General features: G+C 36.2%; 1 protein-coding gene across 1 annotated transcript in view; it reads left to right on the top strand.

The window, feature by feature from the left end:
* LMBRD1 (LMBR1 domain containing 1) overlaps positions 1 to 22,770 on the top strand; it is a 142,768-nt gene that overhangs the window by 109,008 nt on the left and 10,990 nt on the right. The window contains exons 7-11 of the mRNA XM_006835781.1: positions 2,307 to 2,371; positions 2,730 to 2,832; positions 3,377 to 3,481; positions 6,624 to 6,773; positions 8,917 to 8,995. Of these exons, the coding sequence (XP_006835844.1) occupies positions 2,307 to 2,371; positions 2,730 to 2,832; positions 3,377 to 3,481; positions 6,624 to 6,773; positions 8,917 to 8,995 (502 nt within the window). The remainder of the gene's footprint in view (positions 1 to 2,306; positions 2,372 to 2,729; positions 2,833 to 3,376; positions 3,482 to 6,623; positions 6,774 to 8,916; positions 8,996 to 22,770) is intronic.

The following is a 22,770-nucleotide window of genomic DNA, read 5'->3' as shown; positions in this document are numbered from 1 at the left end:
GATAGAATGAATGTAAAACCAATGTTCTCCCATGTAAACTATCACATAATTCACAATAAAACATTTAAGAAAATAATAATAATAATAAAAATTCTGTTTACTTGTGTAGTCCTATCCATGTTTGAAAGTCTGGTATTGAAGTCCCCAACTATTACTGTTGAATTATTTCTCCTTTAATTCTGTTAGCTTCTACTTCATGAATTTTGGTGCTCTGTTGTTAATTGCATAGTTAAAATGGTTATGTCTTCTTGATGGAATAACTTCTAACATTTATAAAATGTTCTCCTTTGGCTTTAGTAGTAACTTTTGCTTTTAAGTCTATTTTGTCTATTAGTAATATAGCCATCCCAGGTCTTTCTCTTTTGGTTACTGTTTGCACGGTAAATCTTTTCTTTTTCACTTTCAAGTTATGTGTTTCTTTGAATCTAACGTGTGTCTTTTATAGACCACAGATAGTTGGATCGTTTTTTAAATCCATTCTTCTAATTGTTCCTTTTGGAGTCCTGGTATGACACTGTAGAATAAGCACTGGACCGCTAACTGCAAGGTTGGCAGTTCAAACACACCAGCTGCTTTTTGGAAACCCTATATAGGATCGCTATGAGTTAGAACTGACTTGATGGCACTTAACAACAATAATCTGTGACTTGAGTTTATTTTTACTATAATTATTTAAGAAGGCAAGTTTTACATCTTCTGTTTTTATTTTGGTCTTATGTGTTTTGCTCTTGTATTTCTCTGCTACTGCCTTGCTTGTATTAAATAGCTATTTCTCATATGTAATTAAGCTTCATTTATTTCAACTGTATATTTTTGTTAGAACAATCTAGTTCAATAGTATAATTTCAGTAGTATACAAAAACTGCCCATAAAATAGCCATTTCGTCTTCCTTATTTTATAATGAATATTGTCTTACAAATTACTTTTTCACTGTGTGCACATCACAGATTATAATGAGTTCTTTATTCAGTTATTGTTTAAATCATATCAGAGAATAAAGTTAAAAACAAACTACTTAATTTATACTTTTTACTTAAGTTGCCTTGTTTTACTAATGCTCTTTATTTCTTCATGTGTTGAGTATCTAATTTCATCCCAAAAGGACTCTATTTCTTATAATACAGCCTTGTTTGCAACAAATCACTCCTTTTGTTGTTGTTGCTGTTTTTGTTTGGGAATGTCTTAATCTTTCCAGTCAGGTTAAAAATATTTGACTGTACCTACTGGCCTGTCCTGTACTGACCTTGAAGATTCCCAGCCCAGTTGGCCCTGAAATGTAGGGAAGAAGATATCAGGTTGAAAAACAGGGCCTACTTTATTAGCAACAGAGATTTCACTCCCTTTTTACTCTGAAACTTTATTTCTCAGAGACCCAGTTCCTTTAATTTTTCCCATTTTTCCTCCCTTCCTCAATGTAAAAATAAATAAATAAATTGCTATTGTCTGCAATTCTGTTAAATCTCTATTTTACGAAGATTGTCACTTATATAAACTTCATTGGACTGTTATATAATTTGACCACTCTACATATCTTGGGTTCCTGGTGGGGTGCTGTAGGATCAGCACTGGACTGCTAACCACAAGGTCAGCAGTTCAAACACATCAACTGCTCTTTGAAAACCCTATACAGGGTTGCTATGAGTTGACAATATTTGGAACTGAGTTGACAGTACTTAACAACAATGTATATCTTTACTTCTATATGAAAATGTTCCTTATTTCCTGTGTTTAGCTAGCAGGATAATATAACCTGATTAGTTTCTGGGTTTTGTTTTTGTATGTGTTAGTCTAACTGTACTTTTCTGTGCAAAGTTGACTTTGAAGTTTATATGTGAGTATAGCTCTGGTAGCGTAGTGGTTACGAATCGGGCTGCAAACCTTAAGGCCAGCAGTTTGAAACTACCAGCTGTTCCGTGGGAGAAAGATGAGGTGTTCTGCTCCTGTAAAGATTTACAGCCTTTGAAACCCTGTACATGGTCGCTATGAGTAGGAAACGACTCAACGGCACATAACAACAACAACATAACTGCATATGAACCTTATATTTGGTGTAATCTCATTTCTTTACTTATAAATAAATGAAGGCTTTTCAACTTTTCTTTTTTTGTGTACATATTCTCATTTAAATAGTCTTATAAAATTGAAATAGTAGATTCCTGGGATTATATACTAAATGAAAATATATCTTAGGTCATTTCAGTTTATCATTATCCTATGTCAGCAACTCATATTGAGCATAATGGTTTTATGCTTATGAATATCAACTTTTAGAGCTTTATTTTAATTAATATATTTTTGCTTTTAGATCATTTGGGGAATATTTTTCATCTTAGTTGCATTGCTGTTTGTAATTTCTCTCTTCCTGTCAAAGTAAGTACAGTAGATACATTTTCTATTGCATGCAAATAAATCCTGTAATATCCATTCCCAGCGCTGAATTCCATTAGTGTAGCCAATTCATCTTAAGTAGCTATTTTACTGAAGTGTACTCAACATTAATTTAATGAATGACTATATAGATTGAGTAGTAGTATTTCTTTTTTCTATATCAGTTGAACAATATCTGTAAGATATTTAAGTGAGGTTTAATTGTTATTGTCCATGGTTTTAGTTTGATTCAGATGAATTTGCATCCTTAAGTTATGATGATATTCTTATTTAAGTAAAAATATGGTAGTGTTACATATTTAACTTTACTCTTTCTACATATATTTATTTCTAATTTTAGTTTGGATAAAGCTCTTCATTCAGCTGGAATAGATTCTGGTTTTATGATATTTGGAACTAACCTGAGTAATCCATTGAATATGCTTTTACCTGTACTACAGACAGTGAGTAAATCATCATTTTATAAGCACAAACATTATCACATCTATTGCACATGAAATCATTTTGCTCACAAGACAATTATGCATTTTTGTAGAATATGCTTTTGCCCATTGCTAATTTGACTATTGTGTATAATTTTCACATTGACATGTTTCTTTAAAGAATATTATACTAATATTGCTGAGCTAATGATTCTCAAATCAAATTGTGATGCATAATTTGACTTGAGAATCATAAAACTTTAGGCAGACATTTCTTATTTTTGTTTTTCATTTTTATGAAGTTTTATTCCACATATAAATATAATTTAAAATTTCATTAGTTACAAGAGTTTTCTGGAAAAGTGGTACTACAATAATTTGATAATTTAATAGGTTCTTTTGGGTTAGTTTTGTTTTGAGGAGGAGGTGTAGGGTATTATCAAAGTATATCTAATAGAAATCAGGTCCAGTATTTTAAACATTTGCCAAATATCAGTAATGAAGTTTTAAGTATAATTCTTTAGAACCCTTAAAGTTTGTGTATTAATTATAATTTTTTTTTCAGGTTTTTCCTCTTGATTATATTCTTATAACAGTTATTATTATGTACTTTATTTTTACTTCGATGGCAGGAATTCGAAATATTGGCATATGGTTCTTTTGGATTAGAGTGAGTACATATTACAATATTACTTTAATTTTTCTTGTTATTTATACATAAAGTTTTCATTGAAGATTATCTTAGATTTATAATACGGAAGTTGTATCTTAATACCAAAACTTACGGATTTATTAGCTTTTTCACATCATATTAACAAAAAAATACTTTTTGTGGAGAGCAACGTTTATTGACCTCGGTAGATTTTGCCTCCCAAGGAATATTTGGCAATGTCTGGAAACATAAAAAATTGATACAATTGAGGGGTGCTACTGGCATCTTGTAGTGTAGTGGTTACTAATCGGGTTGCAAACTGCAAGGCCAGCAGTTCGAAACTATCAGCTGTTCTGCGGGAGAAAGATGAGGCTTTCTGCTCCTGTAAAGATATACAGCCTCGGAAACCCTAAACAGGGTCACTATGAGTCGGAACCGACTCCACAGCACATAACAACAACAACAACACTGGCATCTTAGTAGGTAGAAGCCAGGGATGCTGGTAAACATCCTACAGTGTGTAGGGCATCCCCTCACAACGAAGACTTATCTGACCTAAAATGTCAGCAGTACAGAAGTCAAAAAACTGGTATAGAAGGTAAGTTATAGTAGTTGTTTTCCAATTGCATGAAGTATTGAAGCCCAAAAGATAATTTTGCTACAAGGAGTTAAGGAGTATGGTATGGATTTAATTATGTCCCCCAAATGTATGTATTGTAAAACCTACCCTCTATGCTATTTGAAAATGGGTTATGTTTTTATGTTAATGAGGCAGGATTCATGTAGGGTGTTTCATGAGTCAATCTCTTTTGAGATATAAAAGAGATTAACAAGCCAGCATAGGAAAGATGGGATAGATAGATGGCCTATACACATGGAGATCTCCAAGTAACCAATAAGCGGAAACTGAAGGGACAAGGACTTTCCTCTAGACGCAACAGAGTCGAGAAAGTCTTTCCCTACTAGCACTCTGAATTTGGAATGCGAGCCTCCTAAACTGTGAGAAAATAAATTTTATTTAAGTCGTCCACATGTGGTATTTCTGTCATAACAGAAGATAATGAAAAGAGAGGGACTACATAATTTGAGAAAGAACATTTGCTTCTTTTTACCTATGTTGAGATAAGTCAGAATTTTCAAATGAAACTTACCAGGTAGAGATGATTTTCAGGTGTGAATAAAATATAACCCAATTAAATAGTGACATTGTTTAAGAAGCTCAAGAAAGTCAGGTCCAATGTCTCTGTAATTCTTTTGACTTCTCCCTCATGAATGAAAATGGCTACTTCTGATGCATTTATCCTATCCATGTTTTATTCAAGGATAAAGGTAAATAGGAAGAAGGGAGAACACCTATATTAATAAAGCAAAAGTCAACACCATGATTCAGATACACCATGTCTTCTACAGTCTTCCTTATTCATTGTCCAACTTTCAAATGCATATGAGGTGATTGAAAAATACCATGGCTTGGGTCAGGCACTTTAAAGAGGTCTTTTGCAGCACATTTGCCTAATGAAATACATCTTTTGATTTTTTAAACTTATTGCTTCCATGAGCATTGATTGTGGATCCAAGTGAAATGATGTCTCTGACAACTTCAATGTTTACTCCATTCATCATGATGTTATTTATTAGTCTGTTATTGTTGTTAAGTGTCGTCGAGTCGGTTCCAACCCATAGCAACCCTAGACAGGGTTTCTGAGGCTGTAAATCTTTATGGGAGCAGAACGCCTCATCTTTCTCCTGCAGAGCGGCTGGTAGTTTCAAACTGCTGGTCTTAAGGTTCGCAGCCCGATTCGTAACCACTACGCTACCAGAGCTCCTTATTTATTAGTCTAATTGTGAGGATTTTTGTTTTCTTTACATTGTAGAGCAGTCCATACTGAATTAACACCTATATTAACAAAGCTATATTAATAAAATGGACTTGTGGTATGATGATGTAGGATCAGTACTGGACTGCAAAACACTGGTCAGTAATTCAAACCCACTAGCTGCTCCTCAGAAGCCCTATACAGGGTCTCTGAGTTGGAACCGACTTGACTTAACAGCAACAACATATTAATAAAGCAAATAAAGTCTTCAGAAATGTCCAGATGACTTCTTCTTCCTCTCAGTTTTTAACTTTGTATTACATGGCCATGAGTAGTTGTGAGGAAAGCAGGTAACTGTAGAGTTTGAGGTGAACATATTATCATACCATTCATGGTGTGAGTTCCCCATATATGCAGTTAGGCAAAGTTACTAGAATGTATGCCTTGCCACTGAAATAAAGAAAGTCCCCTAAATTCCATATATTTTGTAAAAATATCAGTAGTCAATGTTTTCATAAATTATCGTAACATAGATTTAGAACAGATTTAGTATGAGGTCATTAAAAGTATTTCACAGAAAAGACTTAAAATATGTAACAAATCCATTCTGAAACAGTAGTATTATATACAGCTATAAAGGTACTGGGGGTGCAGTGGATCTGTAGGATCAACACTGGACTAAGAACCTCAAGGTTGACTGTTTGAGCCCACCAGTTGTTTCACATGAGAATGGTGAGGGTTTCTTCTCCCACAAAGATTTACAGATTTAGAAACCCTATACAGGACTCAAGCATGGCAACAATAGTGAGGTTGGCCCAGTATCAGGCAGTGTTTCGTTCTGCTATGCATAAGGTCGCTATGGGTCTGTACTGACTCGATGGCACACAACAACAACAACAATAACAACATACAGGATAACTGAGTCGGAACTAACTTGATAGCACTTAACAAAACTCATTCTTCTAATCTTTAGGTAAAACCAGAGGAGGTTCCCAGTTTTTCTTGGCTTGGATGTTATTTTACAATAAGTGTAGAAAGTTTGTTTTGATATAGACCATGTGAATAGTTTTCTAGGATTTCAGTTTTAATGTATCTTTGGATATAGATATTTTTCTATGTTTTTAAAAGAAATATAAGACATAGCCTAAATCCTTTGCAGAAAAAATAATGTGTGTTCTTATCATCTTTATAATTACCTGGAATGATTACAAACTCTTATCATTTATTTGGAAAGAAAAATGATTGAACTTTGTAAATTATTACTGCTAACATACAGCTGGACTTACTGCCTTAGAAATAAAGCATAATACTTATGTGTCATCACTTTTCTCTTTGCTTTCCAGTTATATAAAATCAGAAGAGGTAGAACAAGGCCCCAAGCACTCTTATTTCTGTGCATGATACTTCTGCTTATTGTCCTTCACACTAGCTACATGATATATAGTCTTGCTCCACAGTACGTTATGTATGGAAGCCAAAATTACTTAATAGAGGTAAGTACAAAATTTTAAACTTATTTTGATATTTTGAAGATGCTCATGTTGTTAGGTGCTATTGAGTGAGTTGCAATTCATAGCGACCCTATGTACAGCAGAATGAAACAATTCCCTGTCCTACCGTTGGTATAGCTTCCAGGATTGCAGCAACACATAAGCCACCTCAGTATGACAAACTGACAGACAAGTGGCAGATTTTAAAGATAATGAGATTTAAAATCAGATTGTATGCTAATAGGATGACATGAGAGTATTAGCTCATCAGATTATGTTTAATAGTGTTTAAACTGGTTTTTCACTCCAGTTTTAAAGCATATTCATATTTGTTTTATACCAAGTTCTTTTCAGAATCTCTGGGTAGTTCAAATGATTCAATTTATTGAAAGATTGGAGGTTTGATTCCACCTCACAAGAAATGACTAGCTGTTTCTAAAACTTAAGCTACTGAAAATTCTGTGCTCTGTAAACTTTGACCTAAGTCACAATACAAGTGTTATTTTTCTAAAAAAAACAACAACCTTATGGAGCATATTTCTACTGAGACACTTTGGGTCGCCATGAGTTGAAGTCAACTCAAGCAATATAAATTCATATATTGTTTTTGTTGTTAACTGCCATCAAGTTGGTTCTGACTCAGTGACCCCGTATAGCATTTCTAAGGAGCCAGCTGATGAGCTTGAACCTCTGACCTTCAGGTTCGTCTTAACCTTGCATTCCATCATATTAACCCGCAGCACCACATCAGGACTCCAAAATACATATAATATACTGAATTTTGTTATCATAGTTCTTTAAGTAGACCTCATAATACAAAACTACTGAACTTTATCTCAGCACTTTACTAAAACCAATATTTGTTGTTAAGGACCCTTGGTAGCATTATGGGTGACGCTTTGATCTGCTAACTGCAAGGTCAACAATTTGCATGTATCAGCTGCTCCATGGGAAAAAGATGAGACTTTCTGCTCCTGTAAAGATTTAACAGCCTCGGAAAACGTGTATGGGGTCGCTATAAGTCAGAACCAACTTGAGGGTACACAACCACCACCACCATCAAACTGTTAATGTGCTGTTTAGTCAGTGCCAACTGACTACACAACCTTGTGTAGGGTTTCTGAGGAATTTCTGGTGACTTTGAACCACTGACCTTGCAGTTAGAAGTCCAGTGCTTATCCTACAATGCCACACTAGGACTCCTAAAATTCATGTTATGTCCTCTAAAATAATACTTTAAGAAATATTAATAATATGCCCCCTAAAAGGAGCTCTGGTAGCGTAGTGGTTACGAATCGGGCTGCGAACCTTAAGGTCAGCGGTTCGAAACTACCAGCCGCTCCGCGGGAGAAAGATGAGGCTTTCTGCTCCCGTAAAGATTTACACCCTCGGAAACCCTGTACAGGGTCGCTATGGGTCGGACCCGACTCGATGGCACTCAACAACAACAACAAAAGGATCTCTGGTAGCGTAGTGGTTACCAATCGGGCTGCTAACCTCAGGGTCATCAGTTTGAAACTACCAGCAGTTCCACGGGAGAAAGATGAGGCTTTCTGCTCCCATAAAGATTTACAGCCTCAGAAGCCCTGTATAGGATTGTTATGAGTTGGAATTGGCTCCATGGCACATAACAACAACAAACACCTTTTTGGAAGCCATGTTTGGAGTAGAAATAGGATTTGCTCATTTTGAGAATAAGCTGTGTTGTTCATCAGAGAACCTAAAGAATTATTGCAAATAACCCTAATGTTGAAATTACCATAATTATTTTTCTATTTCAAAATTTGCAGTAAGTTTACTTTTTGGAATATTAGATAAATGTTGTTTAAGAAATACCACTAGTTTTGTCAAATTGAGTCTGACTCATTGCAACTCTTTGTATGTCAGGGTAGAACTGTGTTCGATAGGGTTTGCTACAGCTGATTCTTCAGAAGTAGATCACCAGGACATTCTTCCAAGGTTCCTCTGGATGGACTTGAAACTCCATACTTTAGGTGTAGCAGTTATGCACATTAACACCTTAATCATTTGCATTAGCAAGGGATTCCCGTGTAAGATAATTGCTGGGTATAAAGTGATTACTTTTTTATCAAAATATATTCATTTAGTGTGATATGTACATTTCAACTATATTGTCATCTTCCAGAACAGTACTACTTATGGTGACCATAAAGGCAATTCAACCATTTCTGTGCCCAAGAGATGTGATGCTGATGCTCCTGAAGGTAAAGCAGCTTTTGTCAGCTGTCTTAACATATGTATAATTATTTACAGAAAGAATGGTCTGGCATTTGTTGTGTTAACCATTTGATACATTTATTTTAATACATGGTAAAAAGGTAACTATTATTTAACAACTAGAAATTGGTAAGTCCTTTCAGTAGAATATCTTAGTAAACGAACTGATTTCTATTATGAAAAGCATTACGTTACAAATTAGTTGTTTAGGAAGTGGTTAGAGATAGCTACTACTTTCCATGTTTATTAATGTAATATGAAATCCCTGAGTACAATATACAACTGGTGTGATGGCTCTCCATCAAGATTTAGAATGCTGGTTGCCTGGAGAAGATAGGTTGAAGGATTAAAATAGGATTGGGAATGTGAGAATGATACATGATACATCAAAGGATACATGGGATTTAACTACAAAGTCCAGGATACATAAGAAAATTAGGGAAGGAAATGTAAAATTGGGAGAAGGGAATGACATTAATAGATGAAGAAACAAATATGTGAAGATAACTATTTTACCTGAGTAAATAATAGTAACACGTTTAGTATTGTTGTTGTTGTTAAGTACCATGGAGTCGGTTCCGACTCACAGTGACCCTGCGCAGGGTTTCCGAGGCTTTACAGGAGCAGAAACCTCATCTTTCTCCCGCGGAACTGCTGCTAGTTTCAAACTGCTGATCTTGAGGTTCGCAGGCCGATTCGTAACCACTACGCTACCAGAGCTCCTTAACACGTTTAGTATAAATACCACTTAATTTGCCAATTCTACTTTAATAATGACTGTAGTCACCACTTTTATAATGACTGTAGTCATTAACTATCAGAGGCGCCCTGATAGTTCAGTGGGCTAAGCATTGGGCTGCTAACCTCAACATTGGTAGTTTAAACCTAGCTGCTCTGCAGGAAAAAGAGGAGACTTGTGTGCTCTCAGAAAGATTTACAGTCTTGGAAACCCTAGGGAGAGGTTCCATTCTGTGCTATCTGGTTGCTGTAAGTCAGATCAACCTGATAGCCTTCTTTGGTTTTTTTTTTTGGTGGTGTTGTTAAGTTCCGTCGAGTCGGTTCTGACTCATATCGACCCTGAACAGGGTCCGAGGCTGTAAATCATTACGGAAGCAGAAAGCCTCATCTTTCTCCCGCAGAGCAGCTGGTAGTTTCGAACTGCGGACCTTACGGTTCACAGCCCAATTCGTAACCACTATGCATATAGTCCCAGATTTTTTTCTTTGAAATGTTTATTTGTACATCACAAATAGGATTAATAGTTTAATTGCTTCAAGTTATCATTTTTAGGTAGATGACAATGGAATGAAAAATTCCATTGATTGATTTTTTTTTTTTTAAAACAAAGATAGAAGTAATTCTAAATATTCTGATTTTCCTGTTGCTTCTATCAAGGTTTCAAAAGTATGTTGTACTGTTAATGATACCATATTGTTGAACTGAGAGAATTTGTATATTATGGATTGATGAGCTTTAGTTGTATAAAACACCATTATCACTTTTTTATCGTAAATTTGGTATTATTCTGTAATCTAATATACAGTGGTTAAAATGATTCTCTTTGAATCAGTGAATATTTTTCGTAAACATCACTGTTGACTTACCCTTTAAAATGCTGCTTTGAAGTGCAAAAACATAAATTTATGATTTGATTCATTTGCAACCTTTTTTTTTTTTTAAATTCTTAAGCACATCTATAAACTGGAAAACGTAGTATAAATATAATCATGGAATTTGGTATGTCAGGGAAGGCTTTTAAGTAAAATTATGATAGAAGATAAACAATCAGATTTTAGGGTATGGGTTTGGACACATTGGTAATGGGGTGGCATATGAGAGGGCTTCAGAACGTTCATGAAAAAATTCTAGTATCTCTTCTTTCCATTTTTCTGTGAACTTTTTGAAGTCCTTTTATGTATTGATGGATTAGTCTGGCAATACAATTTAAAACAAAAACTGAGAAATTTCAGCATATAGAGAACAAAAAACTTACACCATATTTTTTGTAACATTTGATGGGATCATTAGACTAGATTACCCATAAGGCACTTGATAATAACATCTTTGTCATGTGTCTATTGAAAGTGACAAAATTTTGAACAATTATTTTTAGATTTAGAACCAAACTATAATTTGCAGTTATAATTGAGATTATTTCTTATAAAAGATAATCTCTTTGGAAAGATGTTAACAGTAATTTCTAAAAATATTTAAGTTGATAGCATAACGAATACTAAGTATATTTTTAGAATGTTTTTTTCTTGATATTTTGTTAGATGTGGGTGAAGTGGTTTATTACCTATTTAAACATATAAAAATATTACTGTTGTTGTTAGATGCCGTAGAATCAATTCCAGTTCATAGTAACAGAACCAAACACTTCCTGGTCCACTCTCAGAATCATTGATGCATTTGAACCCTTTGTTATACCCCTGTGTTAATCCATCTTGTTGAAGGTCTTGCTCTTTTTTCACTGACTGTCTTACCAAGTACGATTGTCCTATTTCAGGGATTGATCCCTCCTGATAACATGTCCAGAGTCCACAGGATGACGTCTCACTCAGCATCCTCATTTCTAAGGGACACATAGGCTATACTACTTCCAAGACATATTTATTCCTTCTTCTGGAAGTCCATGGTTTATTCAGTATTGTTTGCCAGCACCATTATTCATATACATCAATTTAACCTCTGTCTTCCCATTCATTGTCCATAGGAGGCAATTGAAAACACTGTGGCTTGGTTCAAATGCAGTTTAGTCTTCAAGGTGACAGCTTTGCTTTTTAACACTATAAAGAGGTCTTTTGCAGCAAATTTGACCAATACATCCTTTGATTTTATGACTGCTGTGTCCATGGGTGTTGATTGTGGATCAAAATAAAATGAAATTGTTAATGACTTCAACATTTTCTCCATTTATCATGATGTTGCTTATTGAAAAAATATGACTAAAACCCTAGTTTTAAATATTTGAATGCTTAGGATTCAAAAGAGAGTCATACATCTAAAATAAGTGTAGGTGCTTTATGTTCAAAAGAATCTTCTAAAGATAGAATCATCTTATTAAGGATGCCTATGTTACTATGTTTGCAAAGTTCTCTTAAAATGAGAATATTTAATTTATCCTAATAGATATTGCATAGTTTATTATATCAAAGTGAGTCCACTAGCAAATTAGGTGAAGTTTTAAATTTTATATACAGTCCTTTCAGAGGAATCTATGCATTGCTATACTTGTATCTTTAATAGCTACTTAACCTAAGAAACATTTGTAAATACGTTTTTTTTGGGCAATTTATGGGTAAATATGAAATTATTGAAATCATAGAATTATTAAAAGGAATATATGCACTTTGGAGTCCTTGTGTGGCACTATGAGTTAATGTGCTGGACTGCAAATTCAGTTTGAACTGCAAGGTCAGTGGTTCAAGCTCACCAGCTGCTCCTCAGAAACTTTATACTGGGTCACTTTGGACTGGAATTGACTCAACGGCACTTAACAATAACAACAACAATATACACTTTAAAACTTTCTTAATTTTTGAGTCAAAATGGAAAGATAAGAGATTGATATCAACAAACACAACAGGCATTGTAAGTACTGTGTTAGATTTTGAGAAAAAAGAAGTGTCAAAAGAAACACATGACATAGTCTCTGCGTTCAAATATAGCCTAATGAAAGAGCAGGCCGGATATGAAAATATATCATTATAACACAAGGTAAAAATATATGGCTAAGTATAATGAAATTTTAAGCAAAATGCTATGGAAAAGCAAAAGGGATAATGATTTATTCTGTCACAGGAGGAGGGTATAACATTTCAATGGGGCCAAAAAAAAAAACCTTAAACACACCAACAAAAACACCGGGGGATATTCCAAGCAGAGACAGAACCTGCAATATATTTGGCATTGTAATAAATGTGGTGGTGGTGGAGTCGGTTCTGACTCATAGTGACCAGGACTATAAATCTTTACAGGAGCAGAAAGCCTCATCTTTCTTTTGTGAAACAGCTGGTAGTTTTAAACTGCTGACCTTGAGGTTAGCAGCCCAACTCATAACCACTACGCTACCAGAGCTCTTTAAAAAATGTGGTAAGAGGAAGGATAAAACAAATTACTATTCAATTTGAAGGCTCTTTAATTCTATAAGAGTTTTGACTTAGTCTTAGATAACTCTTTTTGAACGTGAGATACGTGATATTAGTAAATCAAGAGACTCAAGAATATTATGTTGGGAACTCTTAATAACATTAACTTGGATCATGGGTAAATAAGGATTATGATAACAGAAGTAGAAAAGGAGAGTCAGTCAAATATATTGTCTTCTGTTGCTGTTTAAAAATTACCACAAATTTAACAGTTTAAGATTGTACAAATTGATTACATCACAGTTCTGTAGGCCAGAAGGATGGCTTGGTTTTCTCCTTTGCTGAGTCTTTCGGGCCCTGTAGGATAAGCACTAGACTGCTAACTGCAAGGTTAGCAGTTCAAACCCACTTGTCACTGAGAAACTACACTGAGTCAAAACTGACTTGATGGCAAGCAGTAATAAGAGTATCACAAGGCTGAAATGAGGTTTCAGCAGCATTGTATTCCTGGAGACTTTAGGGAAAACTGGGTTTAGACTTGTTTCAGGTTGTCGGTATAATTTAGTTCCATGTGATTGTAGGACTAAGGTCTGTATTTCCTTCTGGCTGTCAACTAGTGAGATTACTCGCAGCTTCTAGAGGTTTCCCTCATTACTTGGTTTATGGTCCATTTCCCCCTGCATAGACAGCAAAGGCAGATGAAGTCTTTCTCATGCTATGAATATGACCTCTCATCTTCTTTGTCTCTGCCTTTTCTTCTGTAGCATCTGCTTGATTAATCTGCCTACATTCTCCTGTGCTTCTACGGGCCCATGTGATTACACTTAATATTACGTATGTGGTTACCTGATTAAACCAGGATAAATCTAACTGATTAGAAGCCTTAATCCCATCTGTAAAGTTCCTTTACTACAGTACCTAGATAAGTATTTGAATAACCAGAAAATGGGAATCTTAAAGGCAACTGGGGTTGGTATAACAGCTTTATAAGTTCTATGTACTACTTCAAGCCCTATTATAGCTAAAGTGGACAAATGTTGAAGACTGATCATTAAGAAAGAAGAAAAGGAGCTGAATAACATCAAGCTTTGTAGCAAAAATTACTGGGACGAAGATGAAGCCATTAAAGAAACATAAACTTTAGAGTGGGATTTGGTTTTAGACAGTTTTGAGGAGGTACCAGGATATCCACAATTAAGATTTTCATTGAGTTACAAGATCAGAATCTGAGGCAAAATGGTGGTGTAAGCAGATGCACTGCAACAAAGCCATGAGAGACAGAGCAAAACAGATATAGATGGTGATCCTAGTACCCAGAGAATCAGAGGATAGGACAGAGAGGTGGGCTGAGAGCCCAACCAAAAGAACAGGCTGAACAGGCGCAGTGAGGACTATGTTGGTATGGTGCAGCATGGCCATCATGAGCTTTTGCAAGCTGCTCCTGACACAGAGACCTGCAGACATAGGATGGAGTTGGAGGTTGACAGCAGTGGGTACAATTCTCCCTTGTTTCCATCCCTTCCTGGTAGCTGGGGGAATGACCAGTCCTGCCCTGTCAACCCAGTAACATGTGGCACAACCTCTCCACTGTGTGAGGTCAGACACCAGGCATAGTGTCCATCCTTCAGGAGGTTCATGAACCTGCCCTGAAGTATGCCTTACAAACAGTGAACAAAGTACAACTGTGTCCACACTTCGTCACTACCACATTCACCAGGAGACAAGTAGTGAGTGCCTGAGAGTACACCAATACACATACAATCATCAAATAAATACAATTACAACACCACAGTGACTCAGAGTAAATGGACAGTTTCCGCTTACACAAAGAAACAAGACAGAATGCCTCAAACAAGTGACCAAAATACAGAGTCAGAAAATATGACACCAGAAAAGGAATTTAAAAGAATGCTAGTTAGGTAAAGTCAACAAATTGTGAGAAAGATGGAGAAAACTACAGATGAAATCAACGAAAACATAGATAAAACTAGAAAAATTCAGCAATCAAACTGACAAAATAATTGGAAAAAAAATGGGAACCATACAAAAACAAGAAGTAGAAGTTGGAAGATTAACAGTAAAACTTTAGGAATAGGTAATACACTGAAAGGACAAAGAAATAGAATTGAATCAGTGGAATGCCGACTTACTGAACATGAAGAAAAAAATCTCGCTAAAGCAGCAACCAGAAAAAAAGAACAAGAAAACCCAAAGGAAGCCCAAAATTTATGTGGGATACTATGAAGAGGGATAATATGTGTGATAGGAATTCCAGAAGAGGAAGAGACAGAAAAAACCTATAGAGAATATTGTCCAAGAGTTGTTGGAAGAATGCTTTCCTACCATCCTGAAAGACAAGAAGATAGCTATTCAAGAAGTTGAATGAGCTCCAAAAAAGTATAGACTCCAAAAGAGAAACACCAAGGTATATTATCATCAAACTCTTTAAGCCAAAGACAAGGAAAGAATCCTGAGAGTAGCTCAGGAAAAACTAAAAGTTACCTGCAAAGGAGAACTGATTTCTCAGCATAAACCACACAGACAAGAAGACAATGTTGTTGTTATGTGCTGTGGAGTCTATTCCAACTTATGGCAACCCTCTATAGTGTTTCCGAGGAAGAGCTGATGGGTTTGAACCACCAACCTTGTGGTTCATAGTCTAGTGCTGAATATTCAGGAACAAAATATAAATGGTTAGCTGATGTATGCAAAGTAAGTGAGAGTCTTGTCATACTTGATTTTTAAGAACATTCTGGTTGTATTACTTTTCAAGATTATTTATAGTTACTTCTGTCAGACCGTGGCATATCAAATATTATTCTCCAAAACCATAGTTCAGATGAATTCTGCTGTCTTCGTTCATCATTATCCAATTTTAACATGTCTGCAAGGTGACTGGAAAAACCATGACTTGTGTCAGATTCATCTTAGTCATCAAAGTGACTAATCTTACAAGATTGTTGTTATTAAGTGCTTTTGAGTTAGTTCTGACTCATACAGACTATGTATAGTGTTCCCAAGGAGTGGTTGCTGGATTTAAACTACTGACCTTGCAATTAGCAGTCCACTACTTACCATACAGCGCCATGCCAGGAGTCTTAGGTGATGATAAATTAGAAGTAAAAGCCGAAGACTGAATGAGATAACCAAGAGACTAAGTATAAATGAAGAACAAATAAGAACTACTGACTTAGCTCTGTGACTGTCCAATGTGAAGAGGTTGATAAGAACCAACAAAAGGACTAGTAAGGACAAACAACCTGTTAGGTAGAAAGAGCTGAGAAGTGTAGTTACCTGTAAACCAAGTGAAGAGTGATAAACTATTCCATGTGCTGGTGATTGTTTGGAAAAAAAATATGAAACTAGACTACTTAGAGAATTTATTCAAAAGATTATTACAATAGGGAGAGGAGGGGGACTATTGCAATACAGTAAACTCTTCAATCATAAAATTCTGTAAGTGTCTGCAAAGTCAGCTAGAACGGGCCTTTTATAGGAAGCAGTAAATGGTGATAGAACCAGGTGTATGTTTGTGGAGTGTTCGGGGAATGTTTTTACCTAAGGTCAGCAAAGAGGGGTCATTACAGATAGAGGCTGTCTGTTAGCTCAGGTTGAGGTTCAATCTGAGTTTAGGGAACTGAGGGTGGTTTGGTTAGGTCAACAGCCTTTTGTTCTGATAATAAGTAGAGAAAAACAGCTCAACTGATCATTTATGAAGCAAAGAATGAGAATTTGGAGGATCTTTGACTGGCTTTGTCATGGGTAAACAAGGGGTATTCATGAGTCTTGTTTAAGTCTTGTGGAAAAGCATTGCTGTTTCCAGTAAGCACACAAAGTTTGGATTTCATTCACAATCGCTGTTTGTTAAGATCATGAGGCTCAGGTAAAGTCTAGCATTGTCAGGATAAATCAGGTAAGATAAGGATTGAGAATTGACTGTTGATGGTAATAATAAGGCAATCCTGACAACAGCAGTTCTGATAGAGTGGTGGGACAGAAGTTCATTGTAGTATGTTCAAGAGGGAGTAGGATTTGGAAGTCTGAGTGAAAAAGATCTTCATGGTATAAACACCCCACCTTTAAAAAAAAATGCTGAATAAAGTACTAAAGTTATTAAAAGTATCCAAGTGCTAAGAATATATTAAGGCAAAATTTTAAGTTATTGATTCTCAGTTGGCTGTAACCCTTGGACCAGCAACATCAGCATAAACGTTGGGACTTGTTGAAAACCATACCAAATCCACTGTCATTGAGTTATTCCCATTCACAGTAACCCTGTAAAACAGAATAGAAACTACTTCCTAGGATTACCAAAACTATAAATCTTTATGGGAGCAAACAACATCATCTTTCTCCTTTGGAGTGGTTGATGGATTTGAACGACTATTTTAACCTTGTGGTTAGCAGCTCAATGTTTAACCTACTGTGCCAACAGGGCTCAAGCACCACCGCAAGCCTTTTAAATCTGAAACTCAGCTGGTGGGACCTAGCAGTCTGTGTTTTAGTAAACTCTCATGGTGTTTTTAATGCTCCATTAGTCTGACTGAAAAAAAGGACTCCAAAGCAAACAAGTTGCTGTTGTTAGGTGCCATCGAGTCAGTACTGACTCATAGCAACCCTATGTACAACAGAATGAGACACTGTCCGGTCCTGAGCCAGCGTCACGATTGTTGCCACACTTGAGCCCATTGATGCTGCCACTTTGCCAATCCATCTCGCTGGGGGTCTTCCTCTTTTTCTCTGACCCTCCACCTTACCAAGCATGATATCCTTCTCCAGCAACTGGTCCCTTCTGACAATATGTCCGAAGTATGAGAGACAAAGTTTGGCCATCTTGGCATCCAAGGAGCACTCTGACTGTACTTCTTCCAACACAGATATGTTGGTTCTTTTGGCATCCCATGGCACCTTCAATATTTTTCTCCAGCACTATAACTCAAAAGTACCAATTCTTCTATGGTCTTCCTTATTCACTGTCCAGCTTTCGCATGCATAAGAGATTACTGAAAATACCATGGTTTGGATCAGGCGCACCTTAGTCTTCAAGATGACATCTTTGCTCTTCAACACTTTAAAAAGGTCTTGTGCAGCAGATTTGCCTAATGCTGTAAATCATTTGATTTCTTGACTGCTGCTTCCATGAGTATTGATAGTTGATCCAAGAAGAATGGAGTCCTTGAAAACTTATAATCATTTCTCTGTTGATAAGAATGTTGTTTATTGGCCCAGTGGTGAAGATTTTTGTTTTCTTTACATTGAGATGCAATCTATACCTAAGGCTGTACTCTTTGATCTTGATCAGTAAGTATTTTAAGTCCTCTTCACTTTCAGAAAGTAAGGTTGTTTCATCAGCCTATTGCAGGTTGTTAATGAGTCTTCCTCCAATCCTGATGCCACATTTTTCTTCATAGAACTGAACTTCTCAGATTATTTGCTCAGCATGCAATTGAATAAATATGGTGAAAGAATACAACCCTGTCACACACCTTTCTTTATTTTAAACCATTCAGTGTTCCCATGTTCTGTTCAAACAACGGCTTCTTGGTCCAGGTACAGATTCCTCATGAGCACAATTAAGTGTTCCAGGATACTCATACTTTGCCATGTTGTCCATCGCTTGTCATGATCCACACAATTGAAAGAAGCCTTTGCGTAGTCAGTAAAGCACAGGTAAACATCTTTCTGATATTATCTGCTTTCAGCCAAGATCCATCGGACATCAGCAATGATATCCCTCATTCCATGTCCTCTTCTGAATCCAGTTTGACCCTCTGGAAGTTCTCTGTCAATGTATGCTTGCAGCCATTTCTGTATTACCTTTAGTAAAACTTTACTCGCATGAGATATCAAAGATACTGTCCTATGATTTCTTCATTCTGTTGGGTCACCTCTCTTTGGAAAGGGCACAAATATGGATCTCTTCCAATCAGTCGTCCAGATAGTTGTCTTCCAAATTTCTTGGCATAGATGAGTGAGTGCCTCCAGTGCCGCCTCACTTTCTTCAAAGATTTCAATTTTTATTCCATCAATTTTTGGTGCCTTGTTCTTTGCCAATTCCTTCAATGCACTTTGAACTTCTTCTTTCAATATTATTGGCTCTTGATCATATACTACCTCTTGATATAGCTGAACATGAACCATTTCCTTTTGGTACAGTGACTCTGTTATTCCTTCCATCTTCTTTTGATGTTTTCTGCATCATTCAATAATTTGACCAGAGAATCCTTCAATAACGGAAGTCGAGGCTTGAATTTTTTTTTTCAGTCCCCTGGCTTGAGAAATGCTGAACATGTTCTTCTTTTTTGGTTTTCTGACTCCAGATCTTTGCACATTTTGTTGTAATATTTTATTTTACCTTCTCGAGGTGACCTTTGAAATTTTCTGTTCACCTTTTGTAGCTCCTCATTTCTTCCATTTGCTTTAGCATCTCTATGCTGGAGAGCAAGTTTCAATGTTTCTTCTGACATCCAATTTGATATTTTCCTCCTCTCTTGTCTTCTTAATGACGTTTTGCTTTCTTTATGTATGGTGTTCTTGATGTCATCCCACAATTCTTCTAGTCTTTGGTCTGTAGTGTTTAATGTATCAAATCTGTTCTTTCTTCAGATGATCTCTAAATTCAGGTGGTACATATTCAAGGTCATGTTTTGGCTCTTGTGGACTTATTTTCATTTTCTTGAGCATTAGTTTGAATGTGCATATGAACAATTGTTGGTCTATTCCATAATCTGCCCCTGGCCTTGTTTTCACTGATGATATAGAGCTTTTCCACGGTCTCTTTCCGCAGATGTAGTCAATTTGATTTCTGTGTATTCCATCTGGTGAGGTCCATGTGTATAATTGTGTCTTATGCTATCTAAAGAAGGTATTTGAAATGAACAAATTGCTTTTTCCAGAAAGCATCTACCAAATTTGATGATTTAAACTTCAGCTTTCATATTCCTTTGAGGCATAATGTCCAGTGCAGTGCTACCCAATGAAAATGTAATGAAAGTCACATGTAATTCCAAATTTTCCAGTAGCAACATAAATTAAAAAATAAAAACGATGACATTGAGTGGAATTTTACTTAACCTAATTCGTTTAAAATATCACTAGTTCAACTTGTAAATATTGCTGTTGTTAGGTTCTGTTGAGTGTGTTCCTCCTCAGAGCAATCCTGTACACCTATACACAGCAGAACAAAACACTGCCCAGTCCTGTCCCCTCCTCAAAATTGTTCTGTTTGAATCCATTGCTGCTTTCACTATGTCAGCCCATCTTGTTGGGAGCCTACATTTTTTTCACTGATCCTCTATTTTAACAAGTGTGATGTCCTTTGTTAGGAACTGTCCTCTCCTGATAACATATCTAAAGTATGAGAAACAAAGTCTTGCCATCCTGGGTTCTAAGGAGCATTCTGACTGCACTTCATCTAAGGCAAGTTTATTTGTTCTTCATGGAATTTTCAATTGTTTGCCAACACCAAAATTCAAATGCATCAATTCTTCTAAGGTCTTCCTAATTCATTGTCCAACTTTCATATGTCTGTGAGGCGATTGAAAATGCCATGACTTGGGTCAGACACACCTTAGTCCTCAAAGTGTCATATTTGCTCTTTAACACATTACAGAGGTCTTTTGCAACAGATTGGCCTAATGCAATATGTCTTTTAATTTCTTGACTCTGCTGCTTCCATGAATATTGATGGTCTTTTATTTTTCATTTCTTTCTCTGCTCAAGAGCAAATTTCAGTCTGTGCTTATATCCATTTTGGTCTTTTCTTTCTTTCCTGTCTATTTAATGACCTTTGCTTTCTTCCTGTATGATGTTCTTTATGTCATCTCACAACTTTTGTCATCTTAGTTCATCAGTGTCTAACGTATCAAATCTGCTCTTGAGACAGTATCTAAAATTCAGGTGGGATAAATTCAAGGTTGTATTTTGGCTGTCGTGGATTTATTTTAATTTTCTTTAGCTTCAACTGAAGCTTGCAGTCTGTTCCCCAGTCTGCCCGTGTCCTCGTTTTGGCTGATGATATTGAGCTTGTCCATCATCTCTTCCCACAGATGTAGTCAGTTAGATTTGTATGTATTCCATCTAGTGAGATCCGTGTGTATAAGTCGTTCTTTATGTTGCTTAAAAATGGTGCCTGCAATAAATGTCATTTGCCTTATAAAATTCTGTCCTGAGATCTCTAGCATCATTTCTATCAGCAAGGCCATATTTTCTAACTACAGGTCCTTCCTCTTTGTTTCTGATTTTCACATTCCAGTCATCAGTAATTATCAATGCATCTTGATTGCATGTTTGATCAATTTCAGATGAAAAAAGTTGATAGAATTCTTCAGCTTCATCATCATTGGCTTTAATGGTTGGTGTATAAATTTTAATAAAAATGGCATTAATTGGTCTTCTTTGTATGTGTATGGATATTACCCAATTACAAACAGCATTGTACTTCAAGATAGATCTTGAAATGTTCTTTTTGATAGTGAATGTGATGTCATTCCTCTTCAATTTGATATTTTTGACATAGTAAACCATATGATTATCTGATTTAGAATGGCCATTTCAGCTCACTAATGCCTAGGATATCAATCTTTATGCGCTCTGTTTCATTTTTGATAATTTTCAAATTGCTAGGTTCATATTTTGTGCATTCCATATTTCCATTATTAATCGATGTTTGTAGTCATTTCTCTTCATTTTGAGCTGAGCCACACCTGCAAATGAAGGTCCCAGAAGCTGTGCTCCATTCATATCATTGTGCTCAGCTCTTCTTTGAGGAGACAGCTCTTCTTTAGTCATATTTTGAGTGCCTTTCCGAATTGAGGGGCTCATCTTCCAGCACTGTGTCTGAGAGTGTTCTACTGCTACTCACAAGGTTTTCAGTGTCAGCCATTCAGATGTAGTCTGCCTCTCTTTCTTCCAAGACTCTCTTAGTCTAGAAGTTCTACTAAACCTGTCTACCATGTGTGACGCTGCTGATATTTAAAATACCTATGGCATAGTTTACTATATCACAGCAGCACCCAAGCCACCACAGTACTACAAACTGACAGACAAGTGGTGGAATATAGGCATATGTATTTATTATTGGAGTCCTAGTGTGGTAGTGTGGAGTCCTGGTGTGGCACTGTAGGCTAATGCACCAGACTGCAAAATCAGTTTGAACTGCAAGGTCGGTGGTTCAAGCTCACCAGCTGCTCCTTGGAAACCCTATACAGGGTCGCTATGAGTCGGAATCGACTCGACGGCACTAAACAACAACAACAAGTGTCGCAGTGTAGGATCAGCACTAGACTGCTAACCACAAGGTTGGTGATTCTAACCTACCAGCAGCTCCTTGGAAACTATATATAGGATTTCTGTGAGTCAGAACTGACTCAACAGCACATAACAATAAAAACAACATACTGATTATTAATAATAGTTTGTTGTTGTTGTTAACCAATTCTGACTTATGGCAGCTCTGTATGTGAAGAGTAGAAACTATCCCATAGGGTCTTCAAGCTTGTGATCTTTTGGAAACATCACAAGACTTTTTCCATATGCTAATAGATTCCTGGTCTTGCACTGTAGGATAAGCACTGGACTACTAACCACAGGGTTGGCGGTTCAGACACACCAGCTGCTCCTTGGAAACCCTATACAGGGTTGCTATGTGTCAGAAGCAAGTTGATGACTCT

Source organism: Chrysochloris asiatica, unplaced genomic scaffold, assembly GCF_000296735.1.
Source record: "Chrysochloris asiatica unplaced genomic scaffold, ChrAsi1.0 scaffold00019, whole genome shotgun sequence".
Classification (NCBI taxonomy): domain Eukaryota; kingdom Metazoa; phylum Chordata; class Mammalia; order Afrosoricida; family Chrysochloridae; genus Chrysochloris; species Chrysochloris asiatica.
This window is presented reverse-complemented; position numbering and strand designations above follow the sequence as displayed.